Source organism: Tachysurus vachellii, chromosome 13 (genome assembly GCF_030014155.1).
Source record: "Tachysurus vachellii isolate PV-2020 chromosome 13, HZAU_Pvac_v1, whole genome shotgun sequence".
In the NCBI taxonomy this organism is placed as follows: Eukaryota; Metazoa; Chordata; class Actinopteri; order Siluriformes; family Bagridae; genus Tachysurus; species Tachysurus vachellii.
In genome coordinates, this window is record NC_083472.1 from 12,659,574 (window position 1) to 12,684,135 (window position 24,562).

Genomic DNA, 24,562 nt, shown 5'->3' on the forward strand with positions numbered 1-24,562 from the left:
TGATGATGATAATAATAATAATAATGATTATAATCATAATAGATACAATTTTCATTGTCTTTAACACTTCAGGTTATTTCCGGCTATTAACTTTATTTAATTTTTTCTTCATTTCCAGCATTTTTAAGATCGTAAGCTATATCACGTGCACTGGAAAATTAAAACAAATTAATTAATTAATTAATTAATGCAATGTAAAGTGTCTCCAAGACAAGGGGCTGCTGAACTATGTTAATAAATCAATATTTCAATTGCAACCTGTTTTTAAAAAAAAAAAACACCTTCATTACATCTTTATTAGTCCATATTGTCTGAGACTGTAAGCTTAACGGTCTGGTTGATGATGCATACAAAAAACAAACAAAAGATAACAAACAAGGCTATAAAACTTTACAAATCGAGACAAACATGTCAAACAATTAAAAAACTAATAATATAGACTTTTCTTTGTTAGTGTTTCTATAAAGAAGGACATGTTTCCAGTGTTTTAATTCACTAGCCAGTAGTGAATGTCTATAAGTGTTTTGTTCTCCCAGTTTCATCGCTTAGCATGACAAATATTGCTCTGGACTTTGTCACTTGTTAAGTAGGACTGCACAATATAGTGTTTGTTAATCAGTATTGTGGTACTTGCTTCTGTAACATACAAATAAATACAATCATGAAACATGCTGTGAGAATTTGAAACGGCATATTTTGACTATATTGTGCAGCCCTATGAGTGTATTATGGGTGGAAAAAACTGAAAACAGATTTGCAAGAGGTTGCTCTTCCTGCTGTGGCCCACCTCCATCGGATGGTCGTTCCTCTGAACATTTGGTGGATATACAGATTTAATTATGTTTCTCTTAAGGCTAGTGAGATTCTATACAGCTCTAAAGAGTAGACAGCTGGCCAAGAAGTAAAACTACACACACTGTACTATACCTCAAGAGGCTGGATACTCTCATGAGAGAAACAAAAATCTCCACATAAAGTCATTCTTCTAGCTAAAGTGTAATTGTTTAAAAGATTATGTCTTTATAAAGATTGATTAAAAGTGTAAAACCTCCAGCACTGTTTACTTTTAAAATGTTAATAAATGTTTTGTCAAAATTTTGCTTGTTGCTTACCTGTAATTTTGATGTCTCCTTCTTTTGATGATCCTTTTTTTTTAAATTTTATATGAAAGTGTTTCTCCATTTGAGGCACCACAGCAAAATTTATGTCACGCTAATATTTAAACTTCAAGGCTTCTACCTGTCTCTGACAAATATTTGGACTCAAAATACGTATGTTTTGGTTGAACTTACAAATATTGCACATAGCATCACAAAATGGCATACATGTAAATCCCTACTATACCAAAAAAGTAGTAAAAATATACTACATTTAACATACCTATAACTTCATTATAGTTCAATATTAACAGGCCATTTAATATCAAATACTATATTAACTATTTCCTGCATCAAGAACATCAGAAAAGCATTTTTTAAATGTGCAACCACCAGTTGAAACGACGTATGAGCTAATAGGAATATCAGAGATACATGAGTTTTTGGAATTTCTCATTTAAGAAACTGACAAATAATAACTACTAACCACTCAGTCAGTGTCTATAAAGGTTTTCAGTCACCTAAGCCATTTTAAAAGTCTAGCGGTATATTAGGGTAAGACTGATGAAACCTACTGGATTAGCAGTCAGACATGTTTAAGACATAAAGCTAGTCACCTGGACTAAATACTTTTGACTCTCTCATGCAAATTGATGTATTTGTTTTCCTCAAGAGGATTACAAACATAACACATTCACTTCACTTGGTGCTATGCAGAGTAAAATCCCTCTCAGGGCTCAGGCTAACAGACGTTGTCTCTTTGTGGCTCTCCTTTGACCTCCGGACTATAGGTGAAGATGATGTTGTCCCTTCCTCCCAAGTCTGAAGGGAACATATGCGGATCATGTGGCTAGGGATATGCATCTGTGCTGACCGCCCATCTGTCACTGTGAAGCAGCTGTCCACAGCCGAAGCTCGCCCTGGACGGGTCTGTCCACATCGCGGCCCACAAAGCAGCGCCAAGAACTCCTTGCGCACGCTACGGTGCATATAGCCGTAAATGTATGGGTGCAGACAGCACTGTAAGAAAAAGAGGACAAGTGCCATTGAGGCCAGCCATGGTGGCACAGCAGTGCGGGAACATATGGAAATGGTGCTTAAAACACTGTATGGGCCCATGCTGAGCACATAGGAGGCCATGATGACAAAAACCACCCGTGCTGCCTTGCAGTGATAATGGAAACGTCTGTGTCTGTTCCTGGCAGGATTTGTGGCTGAAAAGGAGCCTTCTTGTTGCTGTTGCTGCTGCCTGTGGGGACTAGAGCCTGAGTCTGGAGGGTGATTTGTTTGAACAGGGTGCACCAAAGCATTCTGCCGCCGGGCTGCTCTAAACACCATCCAGTAGCAGCCAAGCATGATGGCCACAGGCAGCCAGAAGGAAAGAGTAGCAACCAGCGCTGAGTATGAGTGGCTGGAGGACCATACCATGGTGCAGGCATTGTGGTGTCGGTCAAAATCGATAGCTCCCCAGCCATAGAGAGGTGGGGTGCTCTGCAGCAAGCTCACCAGCCAGGTAAGCGCAATCAGGTTAGTGCCCAGGTGAGGTGTCATGCGTGTTGGATATGACAGCGGGTGGATAATGGCCAGGTAGCGATCCACTGACACAACAATAATAGTGTTTACACCAGTAAAAGCAAAAAGATGCATAAGCACCACAAGGGCTTGACACAGATGGATGTCCAGTGGCCAGACCTCAGGTACAGTGGCAGCAATAACAAATGGCATGACAAGCACAGTTTGTAGCAGATCAGCTAGCAGCAGGTTGAGCACGAAGCGATTGGCCACATGCAGAAGCTGTGGCTTTCTTTGGAACACCAGCAGTACCACCACATTGCCAAAGAGAGACATGCACACAATAGCTGATATGGCCACCATCTTCACAGCACTGTTTGTCAACGACGGTGGCTGGAAGGCACCAGGGTCCCAGGGCACTGCACTCAAGTTATAATTCATGCTAGGATCCTGCATTGTGGGCATGGTGATGCTGATTAAGTGGGTGACGATGCATGTGGCAGCCTTTAACACCCCAGCAACATCACCTGACAAGCTGTACAAGGCTTTCCGCTGTCTCAGTCTTCACCTAGGAGATTATATACAATGGAAGTGTACTGAATGTCTATATTCAACAGCATGACAGACCTTGTTATCACAGAATCTATCATTTATTCAGCTTTTTCTACAATGTACATTCAATATGGATAACCAAATCCGACTTACATCCTTAGATCAGATCTGTTAGAGCATAAATCACCAATGAATTCAGTGCCACAAAATGACAGCTACTTATTTCATGTTCTCCTTAATATTTCTTCGACATATCTTGCAGCACATACAGCTTACTGACCTAATGGCACTTTGGTCAATCTGTGAGCCATTTTTTTCCCTTCACAGCGGTGACAAAACAGCTGGAAAGCACAGCTGTCAAAATTCCATTGTTAACCCAAGCGCGGATTGTCTGGACACAAAGAAGCTGTCGCTCCGGTCGCTGTCCAAATCTTTTAAAACCCCGTGGAATTATTATTATTATTATTATTATTATTATTATTATTATTATTATTATTATTATTAGTTTTTTACCTTGCCATTGCCACCCTCATAAGAAGAGATGGATCTTCTTTATCTGTAGTGCCATATCCAAGGCTGTGGTATGTATTTAGTCGTGCGTCCTCCGTGGAGAGACCCATTGATGCTACGCTCTCATTTCAGTGATAATCAATGGCCGCGTTGTGCTTTTGCATGCAGCGCACGTCTCTGCTCATCATCGTCAGCGTTGCTTGCTCTCTCTCTCTCTCTCTCTCTCTCTCTCTCTCTCTCTCTCTCTCTCTTCTCTTTTCTCCTTAATTCAGATCCGAATCAGATCGACGGTCATAACACACGTCGGTGAGCGATGATTGCTCCCTGTAATGGGCTACAACATGCACCTGCGCTATATGCAGTTGAATAGCTGCTTTTCACTCTGGAGCATAAATAGACCTCAGATGCAAACATGATGGTCCTGAAAAAAAAAGAACCAAATGCAAGGTGGAGATGAACTAGCATACAAAAAAAAAAAAAAAAAAAAAAAAATAGAAAAATAAAAGCATGGACATGTTTTTCTTCTTTGTTCTTTAGATTTTTAGGTTGGAGTAAATAAATAAAAGTACCCCAACACTAGCACTTTACATAAACATCATGTTATATAAATGATTATTCCATTTATCTGAGCATATCTTAAAGTTTATATATACAATACACAATTAGTTCTTCTTATTGTAAAGGTATTGATATACTGTATTCAAGCAGTAATTATTTAATTTATCTTCAGTAACTGCTTTATCCTAGGAGCAGTTTATCCAAAGCAGCTTTACAGAACATAAACATAAAACAAAATGGTTAATATAAAGATTAATATAATGCAAAAATTCAAGATTAATATTAGATATATTTAAATGTGTTTGTATTTATCCCCAATGAGCAAGTCTGAGGTGACTCAGGCGACTGTGGCAAAGAAAAACTACCTTGGATGTAAAGGAAGAAACCTTGAGAGGAGCCAGAATGAAAGGGGAACCCATCTTTTTGGGTGTGAAAATATACAGTCTGACAGTCTGTCCTCAAAGACCACATGGAGCTTGCATCTCCTCTTAGTATGTCCGAATACTTCATGAAGCACAGTCCAAATGGAGCTAGTAAATCTCTAGATGCCTCGGGATCCTCACATGGTTGGCCTCATCTCAGTGAAGGTCCAAAATCTTCATGGCATGGAAGACAATCGGAGCTGGTACAATTTCTGGATGCCTCGGGATGGGTAGAAAGAGAGAAGCAGTCTAAAGGAATTAGCGTAGCTGCTGTTCATAATATTAGCAAGCACTAGATAATAATGTGCATTAGGTCAGATGTATTAGCGCACACGATTATGGGATGTGGGATTATGTACGCCTGACTAAAGAGATACGTTTTTTAATCTAGATTTAAACTGGGAAAGTGTGTCTGAGCCCCGAACACTATCAGGAAGAATATACCAAAGTTTGGGAGTTAAATACGAAAACGCTCTACCACCTTTAGTAGACTTTGATATTCTGTGAAATAATAACTGTGAAGAGAGTCGAATATTCAAGTTTCTTGGTTTGCACATGATGGAGGAAATCTCCTGGTCTTTCAACACCACCTCTCTAGACAAGAAGACCCAGCAGCACCTCCACAGGCCAAAGAAAGCCAAACTCTCCCGACCACCCCGACCATCTTCATCTTCTAGGGACAATAGTGATGATCATCCTGATCAGCTGTCTCACCATGTGTTATAATGAACTACAAAGTGACCAACTGCAAGACCCTACAGCAAACTATGAGAACAGCTTTAAACATCATTGGGACTTTCTCTCTATACACTATTGACACCTCATACAACCACTGCATCCACAAAGCCATCAGTATCCATCTTGCAGAAGGTACAGGAGCATCCGAGCCTCCACAAGCAGACTCGGCAACAGTTTCTCTCCTGAGGCAGTCAGATTACTCCCAAACATCTGAGCAAGTCAAACACCAAACCAAGTGTAACTCAATACCACTACACACTTTATAAAGCTACACCAAGATTTTTTTATTACGAAACTCATTTTTACTGCCACTTTGCTGCAATGTTTATTGCTGCTACACACAACAGTTAAGTTTACTGCCCATGTACTGTGTATATATATTGCCCTGTGTGTCTATTGTTCTGTTCTGTGTATTTATTATACTGCACCCATTTTACAGGGTTGTATATTGCACTTTATGTAGTTATGTAGTGTATTACTGTGTGTTACACCGTGGACCAGGGGAAACATTTCGTTCCAGTGTATAGAAGCTGTATAGAGGCATGACAACCAAAACCCACTTGACTTGACCGTTCAGTTCAATGAACTTTACTGTCTCTCTCTCTCTCTCTCTCTCTCTCTCTCTCTCTCTCTCTCTCTCTCTCTCTCTCTCTCTCTCTCTCTCTCTCTCTCTCTCCCCACTATGGCAAGCCCTCATAGAAAAAACTCTAATCTTTTGTCAGTGGGTGTCCAAGAGTCATCATTCACACTTTGTTTTGCAACAAAACAAATCCCTACTATACCAGAGACACATTAATTACTTTAGCAAGTGTATTCCATGGTAGCATAGGTGGGGGCCCACATTTTTGATCTCAGTAAGCAGTCTTTTTTTGGAGTTTCTTTGCATGTCCTTTGAGTTTCTTCTAAGATACTGTCCACCTTTCATAAACATGCAAGTAGTCGGTTGCTTAATTGTTTAATTGTCCTAATTATGCTAATGAATAAATGAACGTGTATCTATCCCAGTGATGGACAACATATCCAAGGTATATTCCTGACTTGGATTTACAACAGGGAATCACACAAAGCTATTGGTATCTTGGTTGTTGTACTGACTTTTATGTATTGTATTGAAAATGAGCGAATCATGATTTTTTTCTCGGTGTCGTACAAAGACCCTTGACAAAAAGACATATTTATTTTATTTTTTTGTAATTAACTCTTTTTATTTTGATAGAACACACAAAAATACATCACAGCAAAAGGAGAGAAAACATTTTTAAACTAATGCCCTCCCAGAACCACCCCCTTGTCCAACACGTATCCCATCACACCCCAGAAAAAGTCATATTTTGATAATGTGCTCAGGAACACTAGACATGTTAACTAGCTAGCTCAAATTTTAAAATTATAATTTAGAGAAAAATGTCATGGTCCGAAATAGACAAGAAAGTGGCGAGGCCTCTACAAGATTAGAGTTGAGTAGAATTAAACCAGAGTAGTTTAGAGTTAACTGCAAGAAGGTCATTTTTATTAAACAACACTTGCCCTCTTGTTTAGTCATTTAAAATCAGTTCACTTTAGCTCACATGAATATAGCTAACTATGTACTTAGATACATTGATAGCCTTGATAAAAATCATAAATGAGTCTTTAAAGTCCTGTCTGCTTTTAAGTCAAATATAACATCTACATTTTCATGTGGTTGTGATGCCTGTGTACGTCAGTAAAGTCAAGCCTTACTACACACGAGAAACTCTGCCCTTAAATAGAAGCTAAAATGATTTATCAAATCTCCGATTGGCACAAGAATGCGTCTCAACACGTTTCAACTATTTCTCCTTTATATTTATTATAAAAATATAGATTGTATTTCACAACCATATGCTTCAGCTTCCTTGGGCATGTCCAGGCTTGGTGTCTACCAGAGTTAAGCTTGATGGACTCTGATTATCACATATCTGCTGCATTTACCTAGACAATGACAGCAAAGAGAGGCATCCTGACAGTGGACAGTGGGTGGAGAGATCTTCTTAGGCGATTTAAGAATGTGATCTGTTATCTGATGAACTAAATACAAGATAAACTATGACCAACTGCATAGAAAGATGTACAGAGTGATGAATGAGAAAGTAAACCTAAATGCATGAGAGCTGAAGTGAATATTACAGACTCACATGGTTAGTAAGAATAGGACTGTTAGGAGCTACTGAGACAGTTTTATGCCATACCACCAGAGGGTGCTGGCAGGCATTTTTTCATAGCCGGCTTTTCTGTTTGTTATTCCCATGTGAGTTGTGCTTTGCCCTTTCTATGGTGGAACAATATATATATATACAAATGTATATACGTATACACACACACACACGTATATATACATATATATATATATATATATATATATATATATATATATATATATATATATATATGTGTGTGTGTGTGTGTGTGTGTGTGTGTGTGTATATATATTTTGTTAATTAAAGCCTTGCTTCATGTGATTCTGCATTTGGGGAATTTGTGATTCTGCATTGATTCACTGTGTACTGGTGATTTAGATGACCGTAGAGATCAGGGTTTGATCCTCATGTCAGGTGGTGTCTCAATCTTTATTGAACTAATGCAGAGATAGAAGTGGACGACCTGGAAAGAATCATAAGCCATGGTTATTATTATTTTTCGTGTTGGAGTTTAAACCTCATTTGTATCTTATCCTCATACAGAGCAATGAAACAAATTTCCTTATTGGTGAAAATATAAGTCAACAATGAAACAAGCTCATAGAAATATAATAGCGAAACCATAGACCAAAATACTGTGTGAAAATCATTTTAATAGACACACACATACACACACAAAAAGAAAAAATGAAGCATAGATAACATAAATCATTTATTCTGATGAGCTATTTAGCTTCTAATTGCTTGCCATTGACAGGTGTGAGTGGTTTTAATGTTATGGCTGATCAGTGCATAGCCTTTGTGTGTGTGTGAACAAACTCAGGTGTAAATGTATAATTACAGCTGCAGTTTAAGAAGACAGGAACAGGAAGTAAGAGTGGTAAGTGCATGTATGATATGAACAGGGTATTACATGAGGATGAGGATTACCTTAGAGAAATTGTTGTTTACATAAAATACAGTACAAGTAAAATAACGTTGATTATTTGTTCTGTTTAAACCAGTAAAACATTATGTAAAACATTTGTCTGTTATGCATGTCTTTTGTATTTGATGTTTGTTTTTGCTAGGTAAAGCAGTAAGGATGGATAGACATCAGAATTTTACTGGTAGTCAAAAGATTACTGGTTAATAGTGTACATGGAAAGAAGAACATGATTTTTTTTCCCCTTTTACTGTGTAGTCCATTGTAAAGTATCAGCATTATTAAAGGAAACAAATTGATTAATGTTCCTGCAATTGACTGTGCCAGAGATGTGCTTTTAAACGTGTAAATGTTTACAATCTTATTAAAATTTAAATTGTAATGATCACAATCATAGGTGATATGACATACAGTTAAATGCTTTTTACCAGTGTCTGTTTTTATTGGGAGAAATTATGGATGCACTGTATGCTGAGCTGGAGGAAGCAGATAAGCAGAAGGTGCAGGATGTCATCAAGTAGACAAGTCTTGGAGAAAAAGATAATTGATGTGGTCCCCAGGAACCTGTGCTCAAGTCTCCCTACAGAATAAACACCAAGGAACAGTATTAATGTCTGTCTGCAGAACATGGACCTGAGAGGATGTGCCTGTGAATCCATATATGGACATATGTATGGTGTGTCTGTAATGTCCAACAATAAATCTGATTATCATGAAGACACTTTTTTCCCATGCTGCTTTGTGATTTTCTGTTTCTTCTCTAATTTTGACACCTCTCTATCACATTTTGAGCTTTTTGATTTTTCTCACTGAAGACACTGGATGTTGACTGGTCTTTGCTCTTTGTTATGCAGAGTGTTGAATTGTTCATTAGGAGCTTGGACTTCATCATCAACAAGCAGTGCCTGTAAAAGGAGTATATTACGTTCAGAAACATCATTGTTGAGGTCAACTACTAAGCCATCTATTTTTTTCCTTTCCCAGTACATTGTGTTCACTTCCCACACTGTTAGGAGACCCGTGTGTAGTGGGGTGTTTATTTCCTACACTGTAGTTTGTATAGCTGCTGTCTGAAACAACCTTCAACCCAGAAGATGGACTAAAAGGGGGTTCAATCCCAGTTCCTTTATACTAACACAACATAGCTGTTCTGTTTCTATATATTTTATCATGCGTGTAATGCTCATTGTTTGCTTTCCATATCTCCTCGTGCAGCTGATGACGGAAAATGGATGCCCCCAAATGATACGGCTACATGAAGTAATCCTCTGACGTGAAAGCCAACACAGCTATCAGGAAAATGAGCGGCAAGATCCTTTTAAAGCAGCTGCTGACCAAAGAGGAACAGGTGCAACAAAAGAGAGGGAGCGGCTGGACAGAATGCTTACAAAGATTTACAATGGGTCTGACCACAGCATTTAGCAAACACCCTTATCTAGAGTGACTTACAATTTATTATTTCTATTTATACAATTGAGCAGTTGAGGGTTAAGGGCCTTGCTCAGCATTGGCAGATGGGTGGACCTGGGATTTGAACTCATGACCTAAAGTGTAGTCTAACACTTTAATCACTAGGCAAGCACATCACTTCTGTTTTTCTGCTTGAAAAGTCTTACAGAATGAGGATTTTTGTGCATCTAGGGAGCTTCCTAATAAACATGTGGAGTGCCAATACATTTGCATATAACAATATGAACTAGGGTAGTGTAACGCTCCTAAAGTGATAAAAGATTTGACAATTATTATGTAAAACAAATCTGATATCTGTGAAACACACACACAGTAACACAACTCTTCTTTTCTCTTTCAGAATGCAGAAGGCCTTCTTTACCTGATATTAATGTTACTGGGTTTACATTTTGCCCTCACCCTCTCATACAGACATACGGGTTTCATCTGGGTTTCAGTCATCTGCAGCACATGTAGTTGCCAAGCACCAAAATTAGTTGGCAAGTGTCAACTCTTGTAGCTTTAGAGGCTTAGTCTTGATCTGCAGAGGGGACTATGGGAAGATTTTTATTATATTTTTACTTGGAATTTTTTTTTGCAAAAAAGATGAGTAAATGGTAGTTTGATTAGGCTGTAAAGTAGTTACGGTTTATAGCATTTTGCAGACATCCTTATACAGAGTGACTTACATCATATAGCTGTGCAGTTGAGGGCTAAGGCCCTTGCTCAGACGTCCAGCAGCGGCAGCTTTTCACAGCCTGAAATTATTTTGAATACTTAACCACTTAGCTACCACATCCCTCATAAAGAGGCAGTGAGTGTGTGCATTAACAAACACTGTGTAACAAGTGTTACATTAGCTGTAGTGACTTATATTTTATCTCAATTTATACAACTTAAGGTTAAGGGCCTTGCTCAGATACCCAGCAGTGGTTTGGTGGAGCTGGGATTTGATCTTGCAGACTTCCGATTGGCAATTCAACACCTTAGCCACTAGGCTACCACATGCATGAGGTAATTAGCTGGTATGATTGGTCCTGTGTTAAGTCCTTAAGCAAAAGTTAGAGAAAACTGAAGGAGTGTGTGTGTATGTGTGTGTGCGTGAGTGTGTGTGTGTCCTCTTGGAGGGGATGGAGATGAGGATGGGTAGAAAATGTGGCATGGATTTATTGTACTGCAGAATATTATCCCAGGGCTATCAAGTGTCACGCATTGAGAGTGACAGTCATGCATTTTGGTCTTTTGTCACGCTCTCCCGCCACACGTCGTATTTCTCACGCAGAAAAACTTTTTGACCATTTATTATATATTTAATCTGCCGCAGCGCCCAAAACGTATCAGTCCGCACCGCTGTCTCTATGGAACCGGGCAGGAATCAAGCGCGTCTCCCCTGGAGCTCTTAGTCGAGCCTGACACTTATCAGCCAATCAAAAAAGAGGCTACACAATAGCCAATCAGAAAATAGCACTATTGTATCTGGGTAAGATTTAACGCAACAACCAATTAAAAAAATAAATAAATAAATAAAAAATAAAAATATCTATCTATCTATCTATCTATCTATCTATCTATCTATCTATATATATATATATATATATATATATATATATTCATTAGAGAGGGTATTTTCGATGGTCGGTTTGAACAAAACCTCAACACGGAACAGCTTGTCTCTGGACGGGACATTGTCCTCAATCATGACCCTAAAAATGTTATAATTATAACATTTGTAGATTATATAATGTAGATTATAAAAACAGTTATAATCTCTCTCTCTCTCTCTCTCTCTCTCTCTCTCTCTCTCTCTCTCTCTCTCTCTCTCTCTCTCACACACACACACACACACACACACACACACATTAATAAATGGAAATTGAGCAAATACTTTGTATTTGGTTAAAATTTGGTTAAATTGTGGTCAGTGATCCTTACCAAACACAACAACACCCCCACTGTTGTGGTTTTATTTTTTGCTTGTTTTGTTTTTGTGTGGGGGGATGTCACTCTTGCCTGTCTTCAAAACTTGAGAGCTCTGTTATCCATATAACTGACGTATGAAGTCTCATAATTTAGCTTAAGTATTGCTGAACAAGACAGCTTTAAAAAAGTTGTAAAGCTCATGAGCTTTTAATATTTTAAATTGGGAGTATGTACACACACACACACACACACACACACACACACACACACACACACACACACACACACACACACACACACAGTGAGCTCAGTGAAGTAGAATAAATAGAATATTCTATGTGAAGCTTAATGGTGGCATCTAGTGGCTGTTATAGAAAACGTCAAGCAACACAAACACACGCACACGCACGCACGCACGCACGCACAGAAAGACCCCAACACATCGAAACTTAATCACAGAGAGTTTCTACACATGGTGGAGGGTATGTAAGGGAATGTGGAAAAGAACACACACACACACACACACACACACACACACACACACACACACACACACACACACACACACACACACACACACTTAAATCGCATCTGCTTTTTGCCCAGAAGAAACATTCCTAATATTAAAGTAAAAATGTACAGAAATAGCTTCAGTCTTCCATCAAACCACAAAGTACTCAAAAATGTCAACCCATCAGTGGAACTGAGCTGTATTCTAGTTTTGAACCACAAAGACGACAGCTGGGTCCAGGCATAAGAGAGACCATTCAATCACAAAGAACCTAATCTCCATTATACAGCATGTTGGTTAAAAAGTGGTTGTTTTTCCTTCAAAGGCACCGGGGTACTTATTGGGATCCATGACATCTTGGTTTCTAAGAGTTTCTAAGACTTTTAGAGCAGAGTCTGGCCTTGGCAGGAGGTGAAATTTAGGACTTTGATGGATCTCAGAGGAACATATTCCAAGGCATTCCTTCTGATCCACAACAAAATAACTTTCATCAAAGAAGTACGTTTTTGCAATAGCCAGCCTGCTTCAATATATTAATTTTGACAGACATTGTGCAAGTTTCCAATTGAAACCAGGACATAGTCTGAATAAAGGAGCAGGGATTGAAGCAGACAAGATCTTGCATTTGTTATGTGTATCTCTCTCTGCTGAACCCCACACACATCACAGAACATTTATTACTGCCTATTTTTTATTTGTATTATATGTATAAAGTATGTATAGTATGTATAGATGTAGACTATGTGGACACCTAAACACTCATATGTGCTCATTCCAATACCATGACGATTAACACAGAATGTTCCCCTATTTGTTGTTAATTACATTTACAGCATTAGAAAAACTCTCTCATCCAGAGTAACTTACAAATGTGCTTGAAATCATAAATAATGGTTCACTAGGACATGGACTAAGAACACATATTGGGAGGAAGTAGAGCAATAAGAGCTTTTTTAAATTAAAAACTAACATGCTAATTGAAGTTTTTCAGAAAGAGGTGGGTCTTCACATGTCATATGAAGATTGCCAGTGACTCAGCTCCACCACCGGTGCCAGAACAGAGAAGATCTGTGTCTTGATGCGTACCTTCCTTGTACCCTGAGAGGTGGTGGGATCAGTCAAGCAGTTCTATAACAGCCTCCAATCTTCTCTGAAGGTTTTCCAAGAGATTTTGGAATGTGGCTGAGAGAATCTGCTTAATCAGCCACAAAAACATTAGCAAGGTCGGGCACAGTCATGTTTCTTGAATAGCCTCAGGACTGCAATTACTAAGAACACTTTGCCCTCAAGTCTCCATCATTGAACAGTTAATAACATCAATTTGAACAGAACAGACTTTAAGTTAAAACTATAATGAATTCAGAAATGAGTCATGATGCTCATACTCATTAGTTTCTCATGAGGTTCTATATACACACAAGAGCACTTTTGGACTATATACATGGTATAAATTTATAGAAGAGATATTAAGAAATTTTATATATATAATATAATAATAACACACACACACACACACACACACACACACACACACGTGTGTGTGTGTGTGTGTGTTTGTGTATGTGTGTGTTTATTTATTTATTTATTTATTTATTTATTTTATTTATATATGTATGTAAAACTTTGTGACAATGTCCATTACATTGAATTGAATCCAACCATATCCTGATGCAGCTCAGGGGCATTTTCATGATGAAACAGGTTTAGTTCTGGTGAAGGCAAATCCTAACACTACACCATAAAAATACATTTTAGACAATGTCCTGTTTCTGATTAAGGCCCACATGTGTGTGATGGGCAGGTTTCCACAAACATTTGGCCATGTAGTGTATGTTATATTCAAATTCAAATTTATTTGTAAAGCGCTTTTAAAAATGGACATTGTCTCAAAACAGCTTTAGAGAACATAAACACAAAGCAAAAGGCTGATATAAAGATTGATATAATACAAAATTCAAGATTAATATTAGACATATTTAAATGTATTTGTATTTATCACCAGTGAGCAAGCTTGGGGTGACTGAGGTGACTGTGGCAAGGAAAAACTCCCTTGGATGGTAAAGGAACAAACCTTGAGAGGAATCAGACTCAAAGGGGAACCCATCTTCATTTGGGTGACGCTGGATGGTGTGATTATAGATATACACTAATTCAATATACAGTTCGACAAATGTTGTATTGATGAGGAGGTGGTTGTCCTTAAAGACCACATGTAGTTGGCATCTCCTCTTAGTATGTCCGAATACTTCATGAAGCACAGTCCAACCGGAGCTGATAAATCTCTGTACATGCCTCAGGATCCTCACAGGGTTGGCCTCATCTCAGTGAGGGTCCAAAATATGCATTATAATCATATAATAATATATTTAATCTTTTTCATATGTATTATATGTCAATCTTTTTTGACTGAACATGGCAATAATTCTTACAGACACTGTATGGCAAATTTTATAAAACTGTGTCCTTGAGCCTCATGCAAAACCAGATTCACTGCACTGTTATGATGCACTGAAAATAGATAAACACACTGATACAGTAGTCTGTCTACTAGAAGCTACCAGATTAGAAACATTTTAAAAGGTTCCTATTCATAGAATGATGCTTGTTTTCTCTGCGGTAACAGTTTAAATGTAATTACTTGTGATTTCGTTGGGGCCTCCCATTCATAGTAGTGGACTGTCACCACAACAGGCCAAAGTGCACAATTGATGACTGTCCTCTATGGGGCAAAGAAAGACATTAAAAGTATTTGTACAAGGTTCTTTTAGGAGATTAACTGGCTATGAGGGCTACCTGCCCTGAATCATATTCATGGAGCCAACACAAAAGATTTTCCAGTTGAGGCCACAGCTGTGTGAAAACCATTGCTGAATTGGGTAATGGTCACAAAAGACAAACCTCAAGTGTAGAGGAAAAAGTCTTCTTAGATGTTAGTTTCCCATTCATGTGATGATTCTCTCTGTTTTCTATTGAGGATCTGTGGACCAGGCACCAAAGCACCAAGGCTAATTAACTTCAGAGGCAGTGTTGAGGCATGGCCTGCAAAGTAAAGGCAGCAGAAAGGACTAAAGTAGTTGTGACTAAAATCTTTTGCCAGACTTCCTTGTAGCAGCACACATTACAGAGGTCGAACATGAAACTGGCAGTACATAACATCTGAAGCCGACCTATTCTGCACTTTCTTTGCATTTGATACAATCTGCCAACACAACATAACAGCATAATTGAATTAAATCTTTATTTCTGTTCTTTTAAAAGAAATTACAATATAATTTGGGTAGTTTGCAAGGACAAGGCAAACACATGCTACAGAATGGTAAATATGCAGCAATTTGCAAATGTTGGCTAGGACAGTTATATATTTGGATAATGTTGTGCCTCTGATGCTGGAACTGAGAGTAATGCAGATATCTGAATATTAAAGAAGTGATCAGCAGGATTACAACAGGCTTGCCTCCACCTCCCTCACACATACTGGTCGTCTTTGTGCTGGGATGCAGCACACCATCAAAATTCCATCTGCCATTTTCATCTTTGCCTCCTGCGGGCCGTGTGTGACTGCCCTGCCACAAAGAAAACTACTGCCAACTCTACATCACTCTCTCTCTCTCTCTCTCTCTCTCTCTCTCTCTCTCTCTCTCTCTCTCTCTCTCTCTCACTCACTCTCTCTCACACACACACACACACACACACACACACACACACACACACACACACACACCAAAACTTGAATCACAGCCAGTTTCTAAACATGGGAGTGGGTACACAAGAGAATGCAGAAATAAAAACAGATGTATAACAGAGGGACAGGCAGAAAGATTGAAAGACACAAATACAAAATGCAAAAACAAAAAGGGATGCTGATGTACATGCGAAATTGCAAGCACCATTATCTCAGGGTTATAACTGAGAAAAGCAATTGAATGGTCTTTCATACACGGGACATGCTGTGCCATATAGAGAGAACCAGAGGGAGGCCCTGGGCGCTTTGCTTGTGCTTACAGAGTGGAAAGACTCTGACAGGTGTGTCATTATGTGTGTGAGGGTGTGTGTGAAGTAAGAGTGTTCCAGGGGAGTTCTGTGACTGCTGGTAATGTGTTTATCACCCATGAGTCTTTTAAAACAGACCATTTGAGCCTCTCTCGCTCTCTCTCTCTCTCTCTCTCTCTCTCTCTCTCTCCCTCTATTTCCGCCATTGCCTTCATAACCTTCCCGAAGAGAAAAAGCCTCTGGCTCACAGTTAATGAGCCTGAGAGCCAGCACCAGTCTCCATTCTGCTTCTCAGGCATATCAGAGAAGCAACACAGCAAGAAAACGAAAGCAGAATTGGGAAATGCACTTTAACAAATTAGGAAGCTAATGTTATGTACCACAGTATAGTGACCAGGTATCTGGTCTCCATCTAGATATGAATCTGCTGCACCAGTTGATAGGCCTTTTCTCCACATGGGTAAGGACATTTCCAGTGTTTTGTTAACATGTATTTAATTTGATTATTGACAGCTCTTAGTGATTTTTCTACTTGTTGTATTTAGGCATTTTTGAGGTACACTGGTTAAAGGAATATGACCACGGAACCACATTGCATTCATGTTAAGCCACAGTGTCACAGAGCCATATATTAATTAATATATTATGTCTTTTGCCACAAGAATATGTTAAATGCTGTTCATCAGGGTGCCACCATGGCACAAGGGGCAGCATTGTTGAGCTTGTGTTGTATGAGTTGAGTTTCAGTGCATTTATTCTGGGTTTCCACAGGGTTCTCCTTTTTCCCCCACTTCCCAAAATCACAGAATTCCTGAAATAGACTCTGGATCTATCGTGACGCTGACCAAAAGTTACTAAAGTTAGATGAAAGAATGAAAGCTGTAGATATGCAGTCTTCATTAAACTTTGTTTCTAAAACGTAATCTTCTGAATCACTTCTAACTCCAGCCACTAGATGTCAGTGTTCCCCTGGCTACAGTGCCTATGGTCCCTTGGGGCGCTTTAGCACGCACATGGTGTGACCGCTTCCCTAGGAAGCTACCATGACATTTACTTCACTTAATGACACAAGCTAATTAATCATTAGCGATCCCAGAGGTATTCCTGTTAGAAAGCCTTTGTCGTGCCTGCTCCCAGCAGGAAGCCTAAGCCTCAACATGTTATGTATGCATATGTTCATCAGCTTTATTCTGTTCTAAAAATGTCTTAATGTTCGCCTGTTTATGCATTTCAATTTGACTTTAGTTCAAGATCTCATTTCCAATTGAAGTATGCAAAACTAGTTCAATAATATTCCCTTAACTTTGCTGTGTCTGCAGAAGACTCCAGAAAACCTATGGATCAAATGTGTGATCAGTTTTGAAAGTATGACTAGGAGCAATTACACGATCATAGGCATATCAAAGATTTTAATTGCTTCATTAGAGATAGTAGAGTCTCTAAATAAACTTTAATGTTTCTGGCAGCACAGTATTGAAGTAAGTCTTATTTGATACTCTGAAACCGGGTTTGATTTTTTTTTAATCTAGTCTTTGTCCAAAAAGACAGTACAGCTTTTGCATGCAACAGACTGGTTTGTTTTGTGTGAGTTCTTTTTGCACATGTCTGGGGTGAAGTGTGAAGATATGAAAGCGCTTGTATGTATTGTCAATTGAAATAACCATGGATGCAACTTAGCTGATCAACATAGTTGTGCCTCATTTGGTGGAATTTTCTACTTCACAACCTGAGTAGAAATATGGCTGTGTGTTGATTTGCTTGTGAGAGGAACAGGTCAGGAACCCAATGAAGTTGTGAGCTATATTATGAGCTATAATCTCTGACTGATTTCTAGACTCCCATATGGAACTAGAGGGAGCCATTAGGGACCCCTACTAGACACACAGTAGGGGGTTCATTTTCTGGGCATACTGTACATTTTCCCTGCCCTACAGATCTCCTTGGCTGTTAGAAGTTCATGTCCGTCTCCCCCAAGAGAGGAGAGCCCGTTTCCAAGATGCCTATTCGGCAAAAGCAGCTAAAGCGCTCATCAATAAATAACTTTTTTAGCAACATTAGCAAACCCTTCCTACTGATTTGGACATGCCTTGGCCAGCTGTTCCTACCTGACAAAGTCTTCCAAAATGAGTAGTAATAAATCACAATTTTCGAAAATACACATCTGACCCCTGGACTATATTTTATATCTACAGCTTATTTTCTCACTCTATACACTGTCATTGAATTTGAGAATGTTGGTGGCTTGTTTTTCCCCATTGCTTTGGCTTGACCTGTGGAATCTTCATAGTGGTACTACACCTTTTAAATGTGTTGATGGTTCCATGACAAAGAAATTCTTGTCTGTCCAAATGGCATCTTTCATGTCCACTTTAATCAGATTACATTTTCACTTGAGTTGAGATAGTGTATGTGCCTTATACCTGTATAACCTTGTGAGGGCACGCGTACATGCAAACTGTATCAGTTACTAAGGGGTACCCTGTAAAAATAGTTTGTAAATAAATCTGTCATTGTTTTTTCCCCAAAATCTAATCACTCAACAGAAAAATTAAGGAATGTCACATATCTAATATTTGTTATTAAAAACAAACCTACTACCAACAGTTCTTTGCCAAAAGAACTTAATTGCAACCATTCACATCCAGTTAATGATTATTGCACAACATTTGCCAAGGAATAACATGGTCAACTCATGGCTCACTTTACTGTTAACAGTACCACCAGTGCTGTAAGTGAGAGGTCTGGAGTTAGATGTCTGATTGGAGCATAGTTCAAGAGTTTCCTGCTTAGCATCTGAGTGTGAACATACTCCTCACTGTTGATCAGAACCGGTGCCAGCTGCCTAAGATGCCCTCGGTGTCTGTAGGCCCACCCGTGGTGAGCCGGATGGAGCTGTTCCAAGACGTGCCAATGTAGGGGAGCATGGAACTTTGGCTGCCAACAGCACAGGAACACCTAGATCCCCAGAGAACTCCATCTGTGAGTGTTTGGAGCCCCCTAGGTCTTATCACCCATTTGTTGGTCACCTCCAATTAAATGTTAGTCGGTCACACAAAGGTGCAGGGCTTGCTGAGTACCTGCCACATTTTAAACTGTTGGTGCCCAGAAACATATTCAGACTTCCAAAGCACATGTGCTTATATCTCAGCAGGAGCTCACTATGGGAAATAACAAGATGAATAAAGCCTATCTCTAATAGTGCTGCCTATACGTTCGCTTGCCTAGCAAAGAGGCAGCATATAAATGTCATATCTACATCACAGGCTATCAATAGTCTAGATAGAACTTATGGAAGTAAACAGAGTGGTTAAACATGCAAATAGTTGAAAAGTGGGAGTAATTTTTGAAAATGCTCGATACTTAGTGCTACATAACCCGTCCCTGTGTATTCTAGTGTAGTTCTCCATTCTCTCTGCAGTATCAATGTCAGCGTGTGAAATTGCCTTTTGGAGTCAGCAAGTGGAGGATTTGTAACGGTGTCCCAAAGGACAGCTTATTTACACTCCTGATTATGGATAATCAAATAACAGGAAAACTTTTAATTTTTTTTTGGCACTGGAGATGGCCTCTTTCGTGGCATCATAGGGCGAGGTCAATGCATTGCATGTGATTCACTATCTTTGAGAACCCTGCAATTACATCTGACATGACTCTCCATGGAGTAACGCTTCATAAGCCTTTGTGTAGCAGAGCTGTAAAGCACCTGGGCCCTGTGCACACCGCCTTTTATTCCTCCCCGTTTCCCCCTATTCACCTCCCCCTCCTTTTTTTCCATTTAGACAGAAGACCAAATGCAATGTGCCGTCTTCTACCCCATACAAATACCCTATGCATTGGTCACACCTTGGCTGACACAAAGGACGAAAAGTAAGGCTAGCAAACACAGAATGCTGCTGCTAGGCCTGATAAAGATGCTTCAAAAACCCAAGCGGCAAGAAGCGGCAGTTTTGTTCTTCTTTCCATTTTTCTTGAGTGAGTGAGAGAAAATAAGCAAAAAGAAAGACTGAGCGGCAATCAAGTGTGTATGATGTGTGCAGCAATAGAAACCTGATTTTATGCTGGAGAGTGCTATACATATGTATATGTATGTCTACCTATATATGTATACGTAGTTACAGTTTCATTACAAATTATATTACTGATAACAACTTGAGTGAAAAGTAGAATCTTAAAAAAAGATCTTAGTATTTGGTATTTTTCCTTTTTTTGATTTGAAGACAGTATGTGCTTGAGTTAGCATGGCCTCCACAAGATTGTGCAAAACCGTATGATCCATTTCACATCAAATCCATTGGAGTGTCACCCCAACACACGCATCAATAGAGATTATTCATGAGGAAATGTAACCATTTATACAAAGCAATTGTCATGGTCAATAACACAAGTTTCCCTACATTTAAATAAGAATCTGGAGTGCAGAATCATCAAAATTATAAATTCAAGATTTTGAATTCTTTCTTTCTTTATTCAAATTCAAGTTCTTTCAAAATATTTCAAAATAAAAAACCTTCAGTTTATATTCATCCAGCTTTTCACTGGTCTACTGGACCCCACTCTATAATTACACTAAAAGTTAGAATAAGTATATTCATATATCATGCTGTATTTAACATTTTCATTGGTGTTGGAAAGATCAGAAACAGTATTCACTGTGCATGTGTCTAGAAATTGTGTTTTTATGTTTATAATTTTAAAATGTATTATTATTTACAAATTATACTTATAACCATTGTACTACTAATATATTAGTAACGTAGTCTTAAATTTGCTCCTTGCTGACAGTTATGATGAAAAACCAAATGCAGTTTAATATATTAGCATTACCTCCTACGAGACAGATTTTATTCTTTTTTTTTTACTTGACTTAAACCCACAAAATGTAGATGGATTAAAAATTGAGTGGCTTTCTGCCCATTCTCTCTCTCTCTCTCTCTCTCTCTCTCTCTCTCTCTCTCTCTCTCTCTCTCTCTCTCTCTCTCTCTGCCTCTCTCTCTCTCTCTCAACTCTCTCTCTCTCTGCCTCTCTCTCTCTCTGCCTCTCTCTCTCTCTCCTGCTGAAACAGATGGCGATTTATGCTGAGCACAATCACGACTATTCAGTATGGGGCTGGCAGGCACTCCCCATAGGAGCAGGGCCCAATCAGAGCCCTAATGAACACATTGGGAGCTGTCAGATCCAAATGAGTCCCAGTAGGAGCCAGCCCACAGGTACTCCCTGCCCAGTGGCAGTGCTGACTGCACACACACACAATGACTTTTCCATAACCCCGTAATTCAATCATTTTTATACCTATCCCTCAAAATTCCATCAGTGGAAAGTGTAGTAATAAGCCTTGTTACTTGTAAAGTATGGACTGACAGGTTGTGTAAGTTTGTAAAATATATGTTACAAAAACTGTCAGTGTGCTTATTGTAAACAGGACTTCACTTAATGATATCTATAGTTTAACTATGATCTGTGCTGAGGGTAGAAATCTTGCAGTTGTTCATATTTGTATGACCTAGCTTACTCAGCATTTCTTAGCTAAACTTTGGAGAGAAACTTGGCTCGTAACTTACCCATTACACACATTTTTAGCACACTATCTGTAACTAGCTTTAGTTGATATACAAGTGAGTTTTTAAAAAATGTGTTTTAATGAATTTAGCATGTTCGTTATGTTTAAGTACCTACTGCATTATCCCATCCTCCTGATTATACATCATTCACAGTGAGGTACTAAGATTCCAGTTAGTACACAAAATTTCCAGAATGCAGCCAGCTTCTCCCATCTGTCAGTCTGTCTGCATGTGTTTGTGTCTGATGCTCATTCAACCACCCAAACCATTGCATTTAGAAGGCAGACTACAGCATGTATCAACTCAAGGAAAAACATCCTCACAAAGTTTACAACCCCCACACACTGTTTCTTCCTTTACTCTCAACCTTTAGTCAGTCCCTTGCCCCTGTTTTTGTCCCTCTGATACTCAGAGAGCTTGACAGGAGCACGGCCCCTTATGCTGCCCTAATCTGCACCTCAAGAGCTGGTGGCCAAAGTCCACAGCCTTCTGCTACATGTCAAAAACCCACCCGGGTCCAGTGGCCCTGAGGAAGTGCAAATATCCTTTAATGGCCTGGATGCAGATGGATGCGCCCATGACAATAGCCCCCGTGCTGGTGCTTTTTTGTCAGCAGCCAGTAGAAAAGGCCATCACAATTACTCAGCAGAATTATGCATGCAGGCAGGAGCCATTCTTATGCTAAAGGACTCTCATAATGAATGTGAACCATTCTAGGGAATTTGTGGGCCACTTTTTTCCTTCCTAACATGCCCCTTAAAGGACACACTGAGAGTAGCATAAGGTTTTTTTGAGACAATGGGTGAAAGACATAATAAGATAAATGGGGCACCTTTCAGGGTCCTATCACCTTGTGCCTTCCCCTTACATTACCATAGGTTGTATATCTCTCTATGGCACATCTTTGCTTGATAAAGTGTGCTTGGTTTTTAACCCCTGCAAGTCTTGCCTTAAGATTGACAACATGTCAAAAAAGATCTGGACGGGTCAAGAAGGCTGGCGACTGCCTACATGGGGGATCTTGGCACTTGCTAGCTTTCCTGTTTGGCCTTTGAACCAAGTCAAATGTCAAGATTTCATCATGAGCAAAGGTTACGAAATGAAAATCATACCTCCGTGTATGAGGAGTTTTCTTTTCAAATTGCAATATAAATGGGTTCCTCCTGGATTCAGAGTGAAGTTGAGCACTAACATGTTCAATCAGCCTGAATCTTCACAGCACTCAGTGACTAGTGGACACAGCTAGACCTGTATTTGCACAGTAATCTAAAACCAGGAAGCCTTTGAAACCTAATGAAAGCCTCTTGAGGTACAGGTTTGTGGTTCTGTGTCTTTAGGACACTCAAAGCCTTCTGTTCGGACACCCTGGGGTAAGCTTCAGACACAGATTCTCTGTCATTCTGAAGCTGGCGACTTAACTTAGGACTTAGCTCTGATCTACCCATTGCAGACATTGGACAACATCCATGACCTCAGGGTTAAGCAATGAATTACAACACCCAGACCTTGTTTTACATGGCATGTCTTTGAAAGTAAATTTCAAAAAGGAAATTCCACAGTTAGAAGTAGCTTTTTTAATGTGCTACAAATGCATTTTGGGATCTTTGTCTGATATAATTCCTCTAAAAACTATAAAAACTGCATCTTGAAATCAGATTCCAAACACATGTACACACAGAAAGTCCGGGATAATGCATACATGTTTTGAATGACGAGGTAACCTGTTTTGATTCTGATTTGAGATTTAGTTATGGCAGACTAAGCAGGAAGCAAAGCTCCTAAAGTGCGGCTGTAGCACATTTATACAAGCTCACAGCATGTACAAGTTAACAAGATGTCTCTTACCATGGTGGCCACACACATAATTAGGATGCTGTTGTATTTGCCATAAAAATGGAGGGGCAGGGATGTTGTGGAGGGTAATTTTGACTTTGAACAGTGGAAAATCCAATCTGTCAAAACCTCAATGGGTTATTTTGTTATAATTCCAAAGTTTATGGATTTTTCCTGTGTGTGGCTTAACTCAGCATAAAAGGTTTAAGTAGTCCTTGTCTGTGCAGTAGAATTAAGGTTGCAGTGTTTGCACAATGTACCTCTCTCTTGGGAGGTCTGGCCTCAGGTGATAATTCAGCTAAACCACCTTATTACCTGTAAATTAGGACCCATTCTTCTTCCTGGATTAGTTTAGTATTCATTTTATTTCCTCCAATGATGGATGTACACACAAAAATCTTAATTCAGAAATAAATAAGAAATTTATTCCATAGTGTAAATCTACTAAGAAGAACAAGATAAATTATGAAATCTTTGAAAAGATGAATTTCAAAAAAATCAGTTACTCAGTCTAAAACACTACAAATACATTTCTAATCTTTATAAAAGATTACTACCATTTTGGAAATTGAGGTATTGTTATTATAGAGCTCTTATTCCATACTCCTTATGCTCTGAGACTCCTCAGTCTCTTTGTTTCAAATCAGTTCTTTTGATAGGGACATCTGCAAGTGCACAGTGTAATCAGTCATTAATTTATTTTTTATTGAATGGGAAGTCCTCTTTCGAATTATTTCTATCGTGATCTCTAAGAGATCAAATCAGTTGTGGCCTGATACAGAACTGTAGGTATCTGTAAAGATCTAGAATATTCTGGTGGTGGTCTGT

The 24,562-nt window shown here is 39.0% G+C and overlaps 1 protein-coding gene across 1 annotated transcript; it reads right to left on the reverse strand.

Annotated features, from left to right (window-relative positions):
- Window positions 1-915: 915 nt before the first annotated feature.
- On the reverse strand, window positions 916-3,786 carry gpr101 (G protein-coupled receptor 101). The gene is made up of 2 exons (XM_060884859.1): window positions 3,675-3,786; window positions 916-3,177 (listed from the first exon to the last, which is right to left on the reverse strand). Exon 2 carries the CDS (start codon window positions 3,072-3,074, stop codon window positions 1,797-1,799), a length of 1,278 nt encoding a protein of 425 aa, XP_060740842.1. The 5' UTR covers window positions 3,075-3,177; window positions 3,675-3,786; the 3' UTR covers window positions 916-1,796.
- Window positions 3,787-24,562: the final 20,776 nt, after the last annotated feature.